The sequence below is a fragment of the Phaethon aethereus genome (assembly GCF_964289735.1).
Source record: "Phaethon aethereus genome assembly, chromosome: 1".
NCBI classification, from domain to species: domain Eukaryota; kingdom Metazoa; phylum Chordata; class Aves; order Phaethontiformes; family Phaethontidae; genus Phaethon; species Phaethon aethereus.
This window is the reverse complement of record NC_138575.1, coordinates 139,449,415-139,467,912: the sequence shown is the minus strand read 5'-3', so window position 1 is coordinate 139,467,912 and position 18,498 is coordinate 139,449,415. Positions and strand designations below refer to the sequence as shown.

Genomic DNA, 18,498 nt, shown 5'->3' with positions numbered 1-18,498 from the left:
CTAGCCTACTGAATTTGAACCTTTGAGAAGGTGCATGAAGCTAGAGGAAGACAGACCAGAAGACACTGTACCAATGTAGATAGGAGAGAGGGTAGTTCTGGAGCACCACTGTATGTGTATTTTTTATCATGTGACTTTGATTCAAAAACTGTAAGCTATCTTGGGAGCAATAGACTTAGGCCTAGATGCCTCTTAGGCAAGTGTAGAGGGTTAGACCTTGTAAGCTTCTGGTGCCTTCATTTCCCTCTGTGAGTCTTCTGCTGTCTTTTTCACAGAAGTCATATCTTAATGACACGGATGCAGACTTTTTTCCTAGCCCACCCTAGAGTAAGGCTGAATGCACTTTTCTGGGAGGTGTGGGCATGAACTATCTGTTAGACCTGTTGGAGTGAGTCCAGAGCGGGGCTGTGAAGATGATCAGAGTGCTGGATCACCTTTCCTATCAAGACACGCTGAGAGAGTTGGGGTTGTTCAGCCTGGAGAAGAGAAGGCTCCAGGGAGACCTTACAGCAGTCTTCAAGTACCTGAAGGGGGCTTATAAGAAAGCTGGACAGGGACTTTTTATAAGGGCAGGTAGTGATAGGACAAGGGGTAAGGGCTTTAAACTGAAAGAGGGTAGATTTAGATTAGATATAAGAAAGAAATTCTTCACTACAAGGGTAGCGAGACAATAGAACACATCGCCCAAAGAAGTTGTGGATGCCCCATCCCTGGAAGTGTTCAAGGCCAGGTTGGATGGGGCTTTGAGAAACCTGGTCTATTGGAAGGTGTCTCTGCCCATTGCAGGGGGGCTGGAACTAGATGATCTTTAAGGTACCTTCCAAGACAAACCATTCTATGATTCTATGATCTTAAGCTGCTGAAAGTTTAGACCCTGCATTTTCTCCCAGTAGGATATACTATAATAGAGGACCTTATAATACTTTTTTTGTGCCCCTGAGTGTGCAGATGAAACCAACCTCTTTGTACTTTGTTCTGGCCTTACAGGTGTGGGTGTGAGGCAAGTATGCTTTGAGAAGGCTGCTTAAACTGAGTTTTTGGAGCAATTAGGGTCAGGTACATCTGATCTCTAATCACATGTGGTCTGAATATGCTGGATTTCAACCAGCAGTGTAGGTGCTTTTGTGAATCCACTCTAAAAAAGCTGTTGAGAGAGGGATATCCTGGGCTGCCAGGCTCAGGCAGAGAAATGGCTTTTGGATTCTCTTCCATGTCAGGGCTCGTAGGAGTATTGCCTTGTAGTTAACGACCACAGGAGGCTGTGCTTTGCAGTAACACACCATCAGAAACTTTCCTGTCCTTTCTTTGAAGCTTTTGCTGCATCTGCTGGGTTTCCATTAGGCATTTTCTAGCAGGGCTTTGACCTCTTATGCTGATGATCTCTGCTTCATGTTTGATACCAGCAGATCTGTGTGAGACTTGTAAATTTTAAATTGAGGCTTTCCTGCATAAGTGTCATCTTTATTTTAATCAATGCCAAGTATCTCCTTGGTGCTGAAGAGGGGGAAAATATCAGCAATTCATAGCAATATGTGGCTTACGTTCTTCATTGATGAAAAAGATTCAAATAATGATCAAGATGCTTTTTACATGAACCAGAGTATCTGCCTAAGAAGATAATTAAGACCTTTTATAAGTATTCAGCAAGATGTTTTAAAATGCTGAAAATAAAAGAATGAAAGAACAAAAAACCCAGATGAGGCCAACGCTAGTGTATCTTGCTAAAAAAATGCTTTTAGAAACTAAGCACAAAACAGACCTTCTCTTATTTCACATAAATTGCTTTCGACCATGTTTATTTAAAAAAAAAAAATTACAAAGACTGTAGTAATGGGGGGGAAAGCAACTCTCATGTTAATACTGAATTCCAAAGAGCTGTTAGTTGACCTTTGCAATATTTTTCACCAAAAAAAAAGATCTATATCACTCTTTGTATTTTTTTTATATGCGGACTAATCTAATTTCATTGCTGGCTTTCACAAGTTTCTTTACGACACAAGATTTGATAGATGCTTCATATAATTATAGCTACAAGGAAGTGGAATAATTCTGGGATTTCTACCAAGGGGCTTTGCATGCAAGGGCAAGAATTTGAATTTGGTATATAAAAGCAGGAGGGGCTGCCAGTGAAGTTCAAACAGGGAGATATGATGAGAATAGATGGAAAGACTATCATCTCAGCATGAGTGTGTTGGATTGACAGGAGGTGGGTGTGGTGAAAGGTATAAAAAAAAAGAAAGAAAACAGAACAAAACTGATTGGGAAGGAAAACAACAGAAGCAGCAAGATTTTTGAAATAGTGTCCTAGGCAAATGATCCAGAGAAAGTACAATGTCAAAGATGACATTTCTATAGAGGAAGGAGTGGCAGAGAGGAACTGATGGTGGTAGGGATTCTTCAAGGACGGTCAGAAGTTTAGTTTTGGCCATGCAAAGTTTATGTTGCTCGGGCATCTCCTCCTGACGTTTTCCTGTCAGTGTTGTAGAACTGGGTGTAGTTGAGTGACGTTGTAAGAGTGTCAACCTGACAGTGGTTTGAAACTACATTGGCAAGGTGCGTATGGAGGCTTAGAACTAAAATGGTGGGATTTGAGGCAAATGTTTCTGGTGAACCTCCACTTAGAAATGAAAATATTAAATGAATGGGCAGGTTTGGATAAGCAGGACAAGGGAATAACTTCATGGGCTGAAGAAGTATAGAGTGTGATTACAAAAGATGAACAGGGAATTTACGTGAGTTTAATATCTGGAAGAATCAGGGTGCCTGGAAAATAAGCTGAAAAATAAGTTGGTGTTTGTCCTGAGAAAGAGTGAGCTAATGGAGCTCAAACTAAATTTGGCTGAAATTCAAGTCGGCAAAATCAACAATTTGCAGAGGAAGAGGGGAGCCTTCAAGGAGATTAATGTGTATTACTTATTGGTAAACTTACAAAGAGAAGTTGAGTTATTAAGGTTTCAAGCTTTGAATCAGTGGCAGAGTATAAAGATAAAGCCCTGACTTTGTGTTCAAGCTTCCAATTTTATTAGATTGTCTTGAGTAGCTGCTGTGCAGATGGATCTTAACCAATGTTAGGAAAATTGGTGGCTATATATATATATGATTATGTTGTGTATATTTGTTGATATATTTATGCTGACGCTTTTTGTCTGTTTCTTACCATAGCTGTTCTTCTCATGACCTGTCAAACTCATGGGATCAGTCAAGTCTACATCGCACTTCTGACCAATTCAGCTCTTTGGGAAGTATGGACAGCTGGGACCACACTCCACAAGTAGCCCAGTATGGAAGACTTTCTTCTGCAAGGTCTAATAGTAGTATTGATCATCTAGGGAGCCAAAGTAAGCGGGATTCAGCCTACGGGTCTTTCTCCACGAGTTCTAGCACCCCTGACCACACTCTGTCCAATGCAGACACTTCTTCAACAGAGAACATGCTGTACAAAGTAGGCCACTGGGAGGCTGCTAAGCATGTGAACAAATCTGGCCAGTTCTTGAATGACAACAGTGGAACAGAGGATAAACATGGGTATATGCCAGCTCCCATCCAATATGAGAACAGCAGAAGTCCTAGAATAGAGGAACATCCTGATGGCAAGCTCACTAGCTCTGGAAGATCCAGTTTTGGACCTGTCTGGTATGTTCCTGATAAGAAGAAGTCTTCATCTCCTCCCCCGCCCCCTCCACCTCTTCGTAGTGACAGCTTTGCTGCTACCAAAGGCCATGAGAAAGCCCATGGCCCTGTGTACTCAGAGGGTGCCAGCACGCAGCACTTTACAGCCCTGAACCGGTCTCAGCCCAGGAGCGACTGGAACTTGGAAACTGTGGAGCAGCAGCGACGGCCGTCCAGAGCATGTGACAGGAGGGTCAGTAGCTCAAATTATAAACCTGATCTCAGTTCAGAACACACTTTTCCTTCAACTTGTGAAAGGTACAATAGTAATGCAGGAACTGTGAATAAACTGCAGTCGTCCTTGTCCAGCACTGATGTTCGGTTTGCACAGCCTACTTACAGTTACCACCACCAGCACCAGTACAGTGATGAAAGCACTTTTATTCACAATGCAAGAATCTTAGCTGCGCCTAAAGATCAGCAACATTATCTGTCCTATAGTGGCATTCGGGAGTTACCTACAGATCATTTTCATGGCTACAGTCCAAACCCAGCCAGTCTGCTCAACACTTCCTCTTCTTCGAATAGTACTGCTGAACAGAAGGTGGACAACACTGGACAGAGTCGTTATTATTGCGTGACAGCAAAACAGCCTGCTCAGGGAAGCTCAAAGCCACTACAACTCAAGGATGACAGCTGCAAACCTGCAGTGGGGGCTGATGCATCACTTGGACCTCATGAAAATCCTGCAGTTGTCACAATGGTCCAAAACCCAAAATACTATCTACCTCAACAATCTGTTGAATCTTCACTGAAAGGGTATGAGAACAGTAGTCACTACCCTGTGGACAGAGAGGGGGATGCTAGGTGTGCTGTAGTAGAAGAAGCTAAAAAGCCCAATCACACTGAAAAGTCTGGACAAAAGAAAAACTTTGAGAGCAGCTCTGAGGAATATGAAACTAGGTATGGTCAACAGGAGTATATAAAGGGCTGTGTTCTTACCGCTGAAAGCAGATCTGCTCAAAAAGATTTTAGGTGGGGGAAAGATGAGAGCAGCAAGATTTCTCCTCAGAAGACCCCAATGTTGCACTCTTTAGCTCAGGAAGGGAAAAAACAGTCTGACAACAGCCCAGAAGCGGTAACAGAGCGACAAGCCCCATTTGACACTCACTTGTCTAAACAGGCACGAAGGAGTGATCGTTTTGCAACAACCCTGAGAAATGAGATCCAAATGAGAAGAGCAAAGCTGCAGAAAAGTAGAAGCACTGCTACATTATTAGGGTCATCTGAAACAGAGGAGTGCAATGAGACCTGGAAGCCAGATTCAATGGAAAATGTCATCATCTCCCCAGACACTAACTTTACCAGCACCTACAAAGATCACCTCAAGGAAGCACAGGCCAGGGTTCTGAGGGCGACATCCTTCAAACGGCGGGATTTGGAGCCCAGCCCCACTGAATATCACCCCAGGTCACCCGAGCAGAAAACTGGTAGTTATAACTCTTCGTTATTGGCTTTGGTTTCTGAAGATGCGTCTGGATTCCTCGAGGCTACACAAGCTAAACCGAACCCTACAGGGAGTGGCACTCATCACGTTTCTCGCATTGGAGCCAGGAAGAGGTTCACAACAGAGCAAAAACTGAAGTCTTACTCTGAACCGGAGAAGATGAATGAGGTGGGGATGTCAGAGGATGAGTGCCGAGCTCATTGCTGTCCAAATACATCTGAAGAAGCCCTGGGCTCATTTGCAGACAGGTGGAAATTTTTTGAAGAAACAAGTAAGCCTGCCTATAGGAAATTGGCACAGAAACCAGCTCCCCACAGTCTAGCTGAGGGACAGACTGAGAGGCCGGATAGGAAAGCTCACAGTGGACAAGAGGGAGAGGAGTCATGGTATGAGAGAAGAGGTCGGGCAGCCTGTGCTGGACTTGAAACTGCACATGCTTCAAAAGATAACATCCACCACAGTAGCAGCAATAAGGCTGCTGATAGGATTGTGAAATCTGAGCAGCCGCAGCGCCTAGGAACCTTTGCAGAGTATCAGGCATCATGGAAGGAGCAGCGGAAGCCAGTAGAGCCAAGGAGCTCAGGAAGGTACCATTCAGCCGATAATATCCTTGATGCAGGCCATGAACAGCATGAGAAACACCAGTACACTCATGAGAGGTCTAGATCATCCCCTTCTACTGACTTCTACAAACAGGTACAGTGTCTTTTGCATTATCCTTTAAATTGCCTGGGGAGGGGGGAGGAAAGTGGTAGAGGGGGAACGAGATAAATTTCACAAAAAATTTCCAGTTTAGGAACACAATGTAGTGTGGTGTTTGCCTTTTAACAATAAGGGAATAATTGTTATAGGTAGCTCTCATAAGTAAAATGAAAGAGATCAAAGTTGGTATTGCACAGGAATTGAGTGTAGCAAAGAGCAATTGGATCAGGTAATTTCGTGTGTATTGTAGCCAGATGGATGGAAACAACCAGGATGACTTGATATTATCCTCTTTTTTTACAGTAGAGATACAGGAGGATCAAAGCAATCTTCACACAGATTTATTTCTTCATTGGTGTGGCTGCCTTCCCCATTTTAAGGCTTTCAGTTCTCTGAAACTGAAGAAAAATGTTCCAAAGGGACATAGTATCTACTTTTGTCCAGTTTTCTTAATGGTCTAATAATTTTCCATGGATTTCCTCTTTTCTTCTGAACCTGCTTAATGCAGAAGCTACATAGGACAAAACTTCTGCCTAATAAAGTTTAGAGATCAAAAATATGCCAGTTAATGTTAAAGCTATACTACGACAACAAATGAAACTGCTTAGTGTTTTATTTTATGTCAGTTTGCTTGATTTAAGCTGTATAAACTTATTCCTTAGAGAAATGCTGAATGTCGGTTCAACTTAGAAGTAAATATTAAGTTAATAATTAACTAAGCGGGGCCAGGGAATGGTTGGCAGGTGGCAGGGGAAGTAAACAGAGAAACCAAGTCTCTTAAATTCTCTGTTTAAAAGATCTTGTTGAAGCTGCCTCAAGGTTGCCTGATACATATAAGGAGTCATAGTGTGTTCAACCTCTGCTGAACTTCACCTTATGCTAGAAAAGAATTGAGGCAATGCAGTTGTACGTTATTTCCACACACACGCACACACCCTCCCCCTTCTTGGTGAAAACGTTGCATACCTACATACATACACACACACACATACACATCCACACAGCACCTCTGTTTATGTGTGTATATACAGGGAGTAGAATGAGAATAGCTCAAAAAGAAACAAAATGTGTTGATCTCTAAAAGTTGCGGACTCTCAGTTTTTTGTGTCTTTAAGTTTTGCAAAAGTTACTTTTTGACTCTTAAGTGCAGACTGAACTATGTGGATAATTTACTAGGGTAGAGATTCCAAGGACTGGAAATATTCACCTGGAAGTTATTTTGAAAATTAAATTAACTAAATTATTAAATAATTGCCTACCCAGCAGAAAAATCATCATATAATCTATTCCATGTATGCATTTCTGGTTTATTAGTCAGTGCCTTTAAGTTCAGTATAGGCCTCCTGGGGCAAAAAGCAGACACCTGCTTAGGCACCTGGAAAATATGGTGATAAGTGCATTGAAGATGCTTACAACAGACTGAAGTTAAAGATGTTGTTTCGCATATATGATTCAGATGATTCCAGTGCTAATGCGCAATTAAATTTCCTGTAGGTTCACTGTTTGTAATGCAAAGCTATGCTTTGGGTGTGGTTGTTTGAAGATAGTGAGATAATAAAATTCTGGAGCAGCAATGTTCTGTGTTTTACTGAGACACTGAAGTACGCGCTCAGAGATTCAAAGGCTGGTGTGTACTCGCCTCTTCTAAAATGTGAGCAAGTCTTCTGCAACTTTTGCCGCACTTATTTTTTCTTTGCCAAATGGAACTTACAAAGGTTTATATAAATGTTAAGCTCTTCTGTAGATCAGCAAAGTAGAGCAGTAACTTGAGCACGGCCAGGTCGGTAGTGCTACGCGAGAGGTCACATAGCATACTGTACCACTTAAAACCAAACAAGCTTAAGACATGCTATGCTGTTGACTTCATGTATATTCAAACACAGCAAACCCACAAATAAGAGGTTCCATAATCATAGATTTTTCAGGAGTCTGAAACATGATGACTTGGTGTCTTACTTATGCTATAAACCACTTCTAGGAAGTCTCAGTTGAAGTAAGGAGGCAAGCAGAGGATTTGAAGGAAGACGGGGAGCGTGTTTTCTCTAAAGTTAACAATCTCGGTGAAAGGAACTGCACTGTAAGGTAAGTATTTCTTAATTTCTGGCTTTAAGAGATTTCTTATGACACCTCTGATCTGATCTTTTCCTCACCCATGTTTTGGGTCTGGAAGTTTTGCTGTGATTATTTCAGAGTTTTTGCAATGCCTTTTTCCCTTGTTTTCCTCTTTCTCCCCACATACTTCAATGTGCATGATAAATTTCAGTCCCAACATTAATTTTATGCAGACTCTAGGGTGAGCTTGAAGTTGTCAAGTGTTGAGTGTATTACAGTTTGTTTGGAGCCAGATGATTCTTATTTGTGTGCATGAAATGATTCAGATATATTTCACATTTATCTGCTACAGGGTTGGTTGTTTTTCTTTGGGGGAGGGGGGTTGATGCTTGTGGTTTCCCAAAGGAGTTTTCCAGTATTATCCTTGGCAAAGACAGTATGCTACTGGACCACAGTAGTACTGTAAATTGGACTTTTCTTTACTTGTGCCTTTACAGAATGCAATACATGAACAGAAGCCACCTAAAGTTGTTTTCCCATTTGATCAGCCCCATTTTTGTCTGTTAATTCATGTTTTGATTAAACTGTATGGTATTTTCAGACCCTTTTCAAATGTATGACTATATATCACAGAATCACAGAATCATTAAGGTTAGAAAAGACCTTCGAGATCATCAAGTCCAACCATCAACCCAAACACCACCATGTCCCCTCTATATGCACAATGCAGTTAAAATCCTTAAATGCCTAGCGTGCAGGGTGGTGCCCTCTCCTTGGCCCGCAGTTTGCTGGAGCCGTTGTAATGCAAGCAGTGATTTCAGCAATCGCTGATACTGCGGCTGCTTAAGTGGTGTGTGGCAGCTGAACTGAGACTGTGAACACACTGCTATCACCAGGTTTGATAGCTCTGGGTTTTGTAACAGAAGAAACACATGTATAGGAAAAATAATTTCTATGGGCTTTCCTTGGTTCTGTAAGTGGCATTAATCTCTCAAGGTGGGAGAAAATTATGAACTGTAGAAAAAAACCCACATACTCTAATTATGATTGTAGAAGCCTGTAAAATACATGCATTTATTTGTTTTATGCGGTTGTATTTTGCATTGCTTATCACCCAGCTGAAGAGACCATCTGCTATTTTTCTAATTCTTTGTAGCCCTTTGTACTTACCATAGTGATTTCAAAATGAATAGCCCATGAGGGCGTGAATGTGTGCGCACGCGTGGAGGGGAGATTTGGCTGGAGGGGAGGGAAGGGAAGGGAAGGAGGGGAGGGAGAGGGGGAGGCAGCAGCACGATCAGCCGGGAGCAGACATGCTTCTGTAGGCAGACAGCATCTTTGGACAAGTAAAATGATTTCCATCCACCAGTGCTGAACCCAAGTCACAAAAGCATGTGAATAATACTCCTACGCCAGCATTTTAGCAGTGTTTGTGCAGCACAATTCTTGCTTTATAATCACGGAATCCATGAAAATCACATGACTGGGCACCCGCTGCAATAACTCTTTTTTTATGTCAAAGCCTATTTTGACATACTATTTCAGATGTAGTATTTGGCCATTTCACCACATTACAGGAGGTTTTGTAAAGTGGTCTCTTTTGCAGTCTTTCCCTCAGTACTTGTGTTGTGCAGAGGGCTTCTATGTCTTCCATATTCAAAAAACTAGCTAAATAAAATCTCTAATTCGGGCATTTGATTCCTGTGTTGTGAACTGCTATTGCATGACGATGAATGGCTGTCCTGTGGGGAAGAGTATGTGTTTCCATGCGCTCTTTGTTTTAACAAGGCGTTCCTATGCTCAAGAGGAACTGGACTCATCATGATATGAATTGATTTTACGATTTTTAAGCTGCCCTAAAGGCATATAGTTTCCTACTTTTAAAAGCTAGCAATCTAGAAATGGCTAGCAAATCTATCTAATCCATGGTATATTCTAGAACATGAATATTAACCAAAGCTAAGGTGGTCTTCATATTTATTGGTCATCTTTAAGACTTTCTTTGAAAATTTGGGTTTGGATTATATTGCTGATGGCCCTTATTTTGTGCTACTGAGACCTGTGTGCTACAGGTGCCCATGTGCTACCAAAGCCTCTGTGACCACGCTGGACGCAGGAGCAGCCCTTCAGCATTTGTGTGAGTTAGAGGTGCAGGGACACCAGCTGAGAGCCAGCTGTGGAGTCCATGGGTGCCTTCTGTAGGTTAGAGACTGTCCAACAATACAGGGTGCCTCTGGCCCCCCTCCCCTCTGGCTGTTTTGAAAAAAGAATGAGTAATTTGGGTTTTAAATAAACTTTGAATCTTTACTGTTACAGCTTCCCTGGATATTTTCATAAGAAATGAGTCTCCTTAATGCACTGAATCTAGGATGAAAAGGGATTGGAGTATTGTAACAGCAAATGGTTAAAAATGGAAAAAAATAGTGCTTGAGAAGCAATTTTTTTTCTCCTGGGCTTTTTGCTGCTGGATCATTTTGCTACAGTGGCTTTTTTGTGCTCTTTTTTTAGCACACAGTTGCAAAACCTAAATTGACATTACTTCTGAAAGTTGGGGGTTTTTTTAAAGTTGATGAAGATAATTTGTGAACTCCTTTCATCTTTGGGCTGTATATTTCCCCTCTGAGATTACTGAGTGCTTCCAATGAATTCAGGTTGTTTCATCTCCATTTTTAGAAAAGCTACAACATGTTCTTCCGAATTGCAGTATTTAATAGCTTGAAGTATTATTTTTATAGGAAGAGAAAGGAGTGGTCCATAATTGCCGTTGTCATCTCATGCAAGAACCAAGCCACTCTTGTTATGAATTTACAAGTATGCAAGCAGTCATCTGATGTGAGCTGAATATTTTTATACTGAGACTTGATGCAATTCTTAGTATGTTTTTAACTATAGGACTGCTTTAAAAGTGTTATGTGAGTTTGGTGATCTGTAAAACAAAAGTTGATGCTTTTTTGTTTTTAATGATGCTGCTCTTTCTATTTCAAATTAGTTACAAAAGCTTAGCTTTTTAGAGATGTAAAGTCTGTTCTTTAAACAGGTATCTCTCTCTGTATTTATCAAAGGACATATGCTGGTTATATAATTAACTTCCCTATAGATGTCTCCACTATTTCTAAACCAACATAGCACTTCAAAAGGTTAAAGATGGAAATGTGTGCTCTGACCTGTAGTCTGGCTTCCTGCAGGATGACACGGTGCACATAAAAGTCAATCTGCATCAAAAGAATAGCACTTTATAATCTAATTCTTAAGATTGCCATCTACTAGTGATGTTCCCAGCCATTGCTCTTATTTGCTAAGAACATTTGACTTTTATCTCTATTAATTTGTTTCTGCAATGGCTATGAAAATTATATGATTTCAAAGTGTGTAAAGGGATTTATGAGGTCACAGGTCACAGAAAATCTTTCAACGTTTAATAGGTGTCAAGTACAAGAGCATGTGCATGTTAAGTATAGGACCACAGCATGACTTAACTCTAATTAAGCACAATAAGATGGTTTTTTTAGGCCTTTCGTGCCTTACTAGTTGCTCTTATCTTGGCTTTTAAAGACAGAGGGACAGGCTTTACCATACAAAACCAAGGTAAAAGTAATTCTTGATGCCTAAGTTGACCTAAATGCCCAAGTTTAATGTTCTATCGAGAACTATATAAGCAAAACGTTTTCACCTTCCTCCCTTTTCCTCTTGAGGAAGAAATGGTATCATCTTGGGCAACTGCTTCCTTACAAATCATTGAAAAATGACTTTGGCAAACATTTAATGTGTATTAACAATCTTCAATATTTTATGGTGTGAGAGAGGTTTAAGTTCTCTGTTCTACACTTCACCTACAGCTGTTGTCATTTTTCACGTAAATTCTTCTGTTGGAAAGAAATATTTGCTATCAGTTTGCTAAGTATAGAATGACCTAATAAGTAGTATTCTGTACGAAATAAATTATAAAATATGCATGATTACTTTTTATCTAAAGTGCAGTGTACTAACAATTTCTACATTCATTTTATTTAAGAGCTTATAAAGTGAAGTGTCCTCTTTAAAATCAATTTAAGTATAATAAGGACCTTTATAAAGGTTTAAGTGCTCTTTTTGAGGGAGATGAATTATTCAGATAAAGGGAGAAGAAAACATTCTTTTCATGCAGCCAGAACATACCAGTTTGGTTGAAGTAATGCTTCAGATACCTGAATTCCTAATAATAATGAACTCACATGTGAAAATGCCTTCTTGCATGAAGTTAAAAATAAACTGCAGTTTTCCCTTTCCGGCAAGTTGTGTTCAGCTATTTGTCATCACCTGGAGGAAGTGCAGGAGAGCCGACGTGCATCCTCGCAGGCACTTAGCGATTAACAAAGACTTGAAGAACATGAGCTGCTGAAGCCCTTTCTATTTACATTAGCATTTCCTCATTGTTAAGATACAGATTATTAAGGCATCTCTCAGACCACTTCTTTTTGCCAATGATGTCACTGTATGTATCGTATCGACTAATAGATGATGCAGTACAGTCTTGGGCTGTATTTTGTCTGAAACTGGGAAAACGCTTCTGTGGCTCTTGCCATGCATATAGAGGCAACAAAGGAGAGAGTCCAGCAGCATCTGTACATGTATTGGGAGTCCCCTGCCGCCTTTTGTCTTCCTTCGATTTTGGTAAATACTTGTGATTAGTACAAGTTTCATTGCCATGTCTTTCCAGTGTATTAGAGTGTGTGACCAACTAGTAACAGCTAAACAAATGTCGCACTTTGAGGCAGTATAACCTTGAATCACTGATACATGAAGGAACGTGATGGAAGTTAATTCTTAAGAACAGTCATGCTAGGGCAGGACGAAGGTCTACCTAAGCAGGTTTCCTCTCTCTGACTGAACAGTAGCAGATGCTTGGAGAAAATAAAACCAAAACGAACACAGAGCCATGCTGCTGGGTATCCTTGCCCAACCTCTGCTGATCTGCAGCTAAGAGGTGAAATCCTAAGTATTTGTGGTTGACAGCCCTTGATGAATTTTTCTTTGAGAAAAGTGTCTAACTGGTTTTGTGCCCACATCAACGTTTGACATCCATAGCTTTTTGTTGTGAGGATGTTGGTTTTGATGTGTTGTGAGGAAAAGCACCTCTTCTGTGGGGGGTGGGTGCGGTGTCTCCTCTGCGAAAGGTGTTGTATGGCTTTTTATTCTCTTCTGTGTCTTTCCACATTCTCTTATGTTACTTTTGGAGCAGTGGGAGAACTGCAACAACATTAGAGTGTACTATGGATTCATAAAGTAACATAATGTTTCCTTTATCTTGACTTTTTTTGTTGTTTTGTTTGGTTTGGTTTTTTACTGCTGTGGAGTAGAGAGTTGATATGTTTGTAAAACAGTCTGTGAAATCCAGCTTTTCCTTCTTATGTAGCAGTAGTTTCAGTTATACATCATTGTATGTGTTGCTGAGGTATAGGAAAAGCTATTATATGGGTTATTTTGCATTTATTAAATCTAAATTTCATCTGTTGTTTTATGGCCCATTCACTCAATGATAGGAAATATTTGGCTTCTGTCTTTATTACTCGGAATAACCTCCTCACAGCAGCAACTGTTGCCACCTTCTTTTTCACCCCTTTTTTTAAATCATCTAACCACTTCTGTTAATCATGTGATGATGCAAGTGAGGACTTTGTCCCACAGCAGATTTTTAAGACACTCTGCTGAGGATAATTTTTTTTTTTTTTTTTTAGAATCTTCTAAAAATCCAAATAGTCTCTGTCATGCAGATCACTGTTGTCCAAGTGTGTAGTGACTCTTTCTAAGAATAGTAGCGCATCTGAGACATGGCTTTTCTGCACAAGCCCAAATGATTCTTTTTCATTTTAACATGCTAGTTAGTGCAGCTGCTGAATCTCTTCATGTAACTTCTACCTGTTTGCTTAATTCAGATTTAAGTTTATGGTTCTGAAGTTCTCCAGATTCATAATGAATATTTCTTTTACTCTTGCTTGCTTTCTCTCATTATCTCTCTTCAACACCCTCACTCCTTCCCTCCCCAAACATTCCGTGCGTCACTTTGCTCAAGCAGTTGCCCAAGTATGAGAAGAATGGGTAGTTGTGTATCACAGCTACTATTTCAGCAATTTCCTATGGGAGTTTCAGGTCCAGCTAACTCATGACTACCCACTTAATGGTGCACAGCATCTGAGAATTCCCACATAGGCTGTTCTTTGCTCATGGAGATGTGGAGGGGGGTCTATGTCTATTTTCTGCTGTGGCCTTATTTTTTCAAATTCTTACTGTTGCACTTTTGGCCCTATAATCTGTCTGGCAGATACCTGTGTTTTGAAAAAGTGCCTTTTTTTTTGACAACACCTTTAAGAATTTGTACCTCAGCCTTTTTTTTCCCCCTTTTTCACTTTACACTGTTTATACATCTGTTTTGCTAGAATAGTTCTGGATTTTCCTCAGCTGGGTAGGACTTCAGTTCTCTGGTGGATGTCCTTTTAATTACTGTTTAATCCAGCCTTCAGAAGGAACAGAGAGAGGGAAGGAAAAAGGGTGGTCTTCTGGGTTTTTTGGTCGGTGTTATGCATTTTCTCTGAGTTGCATATATTGTATCTTCTGTCGCATGTTATCTCTTAGCATTATACCATCTGGCTTGTTCCTTTTAAAAATATTCCTCTCATGTATGTAAATGCCCTTTTCAAAATTAAATACCACAGTGTGGATCCTTGATCTTTCAAGAATGATTACTCTAAATACATATGGCCACTGGCACAGGGTAGCTCTTCAGTAACAAAGTTTTGAACCAGATTCTTCTCATACCTCAGGATCAGGGCAGGAGTTGCATGATAAATTGTCCCACTTGTAGTCTTTTTCTTCCTCCTGTTGTCCTTTTTAAAACTTTCAGGCTGCGTGAGCTGAGATGTGTGGTTCTTCAAGTGCATCCCAATTGCATTATTTTGGGATCTAGGACTGGTTGTGGCTAAATGAGAGCACTAAACCTTGCAGGCTGCTCCCCTTGCCTTCCCATTCCTCGCTCCCGAGCGGCGCTCAGCCCAGCGGCTGTCAGGTGCACATCCCGCAGCTCGGTGTGATGCTCCACTCTGGCTTACCACCAGCTGCTGGGTCTCATTAAATGGGTGCTGGACTGTCTCCAAAACCTGCGTTTGGTTTACAGTACGCTACAGTAATGTAGCCCTGTTTCTCCCCCATCCAATTTGCTCATTCCCCACACCCTTGGAAGTGTGGCTTCTCCCTCTGCCTTTGTTCGGTGAATTTTGAATCCCTGTTTCTAAACTTGAGGGTAGCTACCCCACATCACATATCCCCTTTATTCCACTTCCAGCTTCTTATTATGGAGTGAAGTTCCTTTCGCTTAATTGCTGCTGGCGCATCTGTTCTCCACTGCACATGCGGCGACAGCTAGGGGTGTGCAAGGTCACCATGGTCTGATAAAAGGAAAGGTTGGAGGGTAGTTTCTTCTTACAGAAAGTTTCTTCCCCTGTCCCCAAAGGTGTTACCAAGCATGAGAAGCTGGGAGAAGACGTGATTTTGAAGGTATTGAAATTGGGGCAGATCAAAAGGAACAGTACACAAAAAAGTTTCGGGAGTGAGAAACAGAGATAAATTTGTAAGCATTAGTCCATTTTTGTGTTCTGGTTTGGTTTTACTGCTTTCCCTGGAAAGAGGATTAGAATGCAGACTATGTAAAGACTAAGCTTTTGTTGCATCGCTTGAAATCCAGGTATCTTCTTGTGGCTATTTTAATGATAACAGTTGAGTATGGAGGTTAGGGACAATATAAGATATAGTCTCCAGTGGTTATACTCATAAAAGCATCGTATGCTGATGTATTGTAGATTTTATTTTCCCCTAAGTTACTTGATGAAAAGCATCTTTGGAAATAGGTGACTGATTTGTCTCCTCAGTGCAGCAGTTCATGTATTTCTAACATATGGAGTGGCTTTATGGTGTTCTGGTACTAAAAGCTGGCCTGTGAAATGTTCACCTTCTGCTATAAGCCCTTAGGCAACGTGGATTATGGTTTGCTGTCATGCAGGAGACTGTTTATGCCAGTAAATTTGAGTAAAGTTTTGTGCTAAAAAGTAACATGACAGCTGTAACTTCCGTTTCTCTGCATGGGCCAACCAGACTTGCTACAGTCTGTTAACCGGTGGTGGTGTACTGTGTAAATGGGTGAGTTTTCTTGATGTCATGCTCTCTCTATCTTGAAATCAAATAGACAGCTCTGGGACATATAAAAATTTTAGGGGACATAGAAAAATTTTAGGGGAGGATATTAACTGCGTATCAGTGCTGTAACATAATATCTAACTGCTGTATGTGATTTTTGCATGCAGTTTAAACAACTTTTTCCTCTTAAAGTTGTCATGTTTAAAATTATCTTTTAATACATATTAAAGCCTTATCCACAGTTTCTCTGTTAAGTCTTTAATGTGTTCTTGTAGAAAAATTGAAAGGAGCTTGAGCTTTGCTCTGATGGAAGGCCATGATGCCTTTGCTTTCTAAAGATGGAGTGTGGGGGTGGTAATTCGCTCATGCAGCATGAAAGCATTTAGTTCTCTCCCTGCAGAATCTCCTGCGAGGGAGAGCGCCTGTACACACAACACATGCAAAAAAATTCAAGCTGGAGGGCTGTTGATGAAGACTCCTCTCTAAAATTAAAGACTTGGTTATTTGAACATTGTTCAGAAAGGAGCCTAGTAACACACTAATCTTTTTAAATAATTTTAAATAATTAAAACTTGCGGAACTGTTGTTGCTGAAACGTGGATCATGGATTTTCTCAAATGAAAGGAAAAACCCTTAAAAAATTAAAGGAGTTTTAATTTTTTTTTTATTATTATTAAAATAACCAAATCCAGGGGGTGGGTGTGGGGGAAAGGAGAAGCTTTGAAGTCTCTGAGATCTTTTCCCCGAGGTCAGAAGTTTCTGATGATGTAACGTACAATACAGACCAAGCCTTCACTTATCAAGGTTAAAGTTGACGGAGCTTGTATGAACTTGTCAATCATAGGAAGCAGGCAAAAACAAGCCAGCTGTTGTGAGGCATGGCTTTGAAAATCCTCTGTGTTACAGTAAATGAGACACAGAGGTTGAGACAGATTCAGTTCTGCGAGGCTTTCAAACTGGCTGGCACATTTGCAAGGATGCAAAAGCTCACATATCCAGTGAATACGGGTAAACAGCTGTAAATCCTGGTAAGATTGTCTTGTCTTTAGTGTTAAAGCGTGAGAGAAACAGCTAGAGGCACGTGCCTTAATTACCTTTTTCTGTCAGTTCTGAACAGAAATTTGCGGTATTAATTCATACAGTATTTCTTTTGTTCTCCAGGTCTTTGAGCACAGGCTGCATCTTCTGTCCCTATCAGCAGAAGCTACAGTAACAAATTAGGAATGATGCGATGCTTGGTACAGAATTTTATTTTGCTTAGTGTAATTGACTGCTCTGTTCACTGATGGGTTGGGAGAATAGGGGGAAAACGTGAGTTAATTCCAGCTAAGATGCTCTGTGTGCATGTGCTCGTGCTCGCACAGGCGCGCTGTTTTTAGCAGCTTTTGTTTTCACAGTTGGCATCATGCACACTGGAATTAGAAGGCAGTGCCTTTCGAAAATATTTGTTTTCTGGACCGAGGGCTGCAGTGCCATTGTTGTGGCTCGGGGTGCCAGGCTCGGGGTTCCTCTCGGCTAGGGGTGGTGCGAGAGCTTTTCATCTTATTATTTTCCTGGTAAGCCTGTTACTGTGAGTGCAGGCTCACACGAAGACCTTTTCCACAGCAGCAGGAGATACTAGCTGGGAGTGTAAGAGAATTGGATGTGACTATTGGAAGCAAGCGGTGAGTGTGGCTCTGAGTGAAAAGATGGCTATTGAAATGTGTGCATATGCATGCTAATTAATTTAAAAAATTGTTCTAGGATATTTTTTTTTCTTTAGAGGTGAGCTACATGCTCATTTTGGTGCCTGCCTGAGAAACCCAGGTGACCTAGCTACTGTTCACAAAGTGTTTCATTTTATAGCCTCTGTTCTTTTACTGAATTTTTGTTCAGCTGGAAGCAGCTGTTTTCAGTAGTAATAGCAACAAGAAAATAGCAACAGCATATCAGAAAAATAAAGTCTAGATGTAAAAAATGAAAATAAAAAATCAAAATGAGTGGCAACTAGAATGTAGGGTGTTTTTTTAGTAAATTGACAAAATAATAATTTTTCTTTGAGCTTTTTTTTAATGTGACTGTGATTTCCTTGTTAGCAGTGTTGGAAAGTATTGTCTTTTGTCTCCGCAATGGTTGCCATTTGTGTAATATGATGGCTCTTGTTATACGTGGGGTATTGTGATGATTGAATTCAGCGTGTAAGTACAGAACACATTAACTGGTTGACTTAAGTGAGCAGAAGTCATTTTAATTCCATGCAGGCAATCCCCTGTGTGCTAAGACAGGCATGCAATAGATAAAGCAAGTAAGAATATAGCTATAAAAATTATCTTTTATCATTGATTTTTGATGTGCAGCAGCATGGAGGAGGGGCTTTTATTTTTCTGAACTCAGGAAAGAAAAACATCCTTCCCTCTGCCCTTTCCCACAAGATTCTTCGCTTCTGCATAAAGGCCCCTATGCTTTTCTAAGAAATTAAATTTTAA

The 18,498-nt window shown here is 40.6% G+C and overlaps 1 protein-coding gene across 2 annotated transcripts in view; it reads left to right on the top strand.

Moving 5' to 3' along the window:
- SHROOM2 (shroom family member 2) overlaps positions 1–18,498 on the top strand; it is a 124,774-nt gene that overhangs the window by 82,957 nt on the left and 23,319 nt on the right. For both annotated transcript variants that reach the window (XM_082004627.1, XM_082004626.1), the window contains exons 4-5: positions 3,163–5,812; positions 7,797–7,900. In XM_082004627.1, coding sequence (XP_081860753.1) covers positions 3,163–5,812; positions 7,797–7,900 — 2,754 coding nt within the window. The remainder of the gene's footprint in view (positions 1–3,162; positions 5,813–7,796; positions 7,901–18,498) is intronic.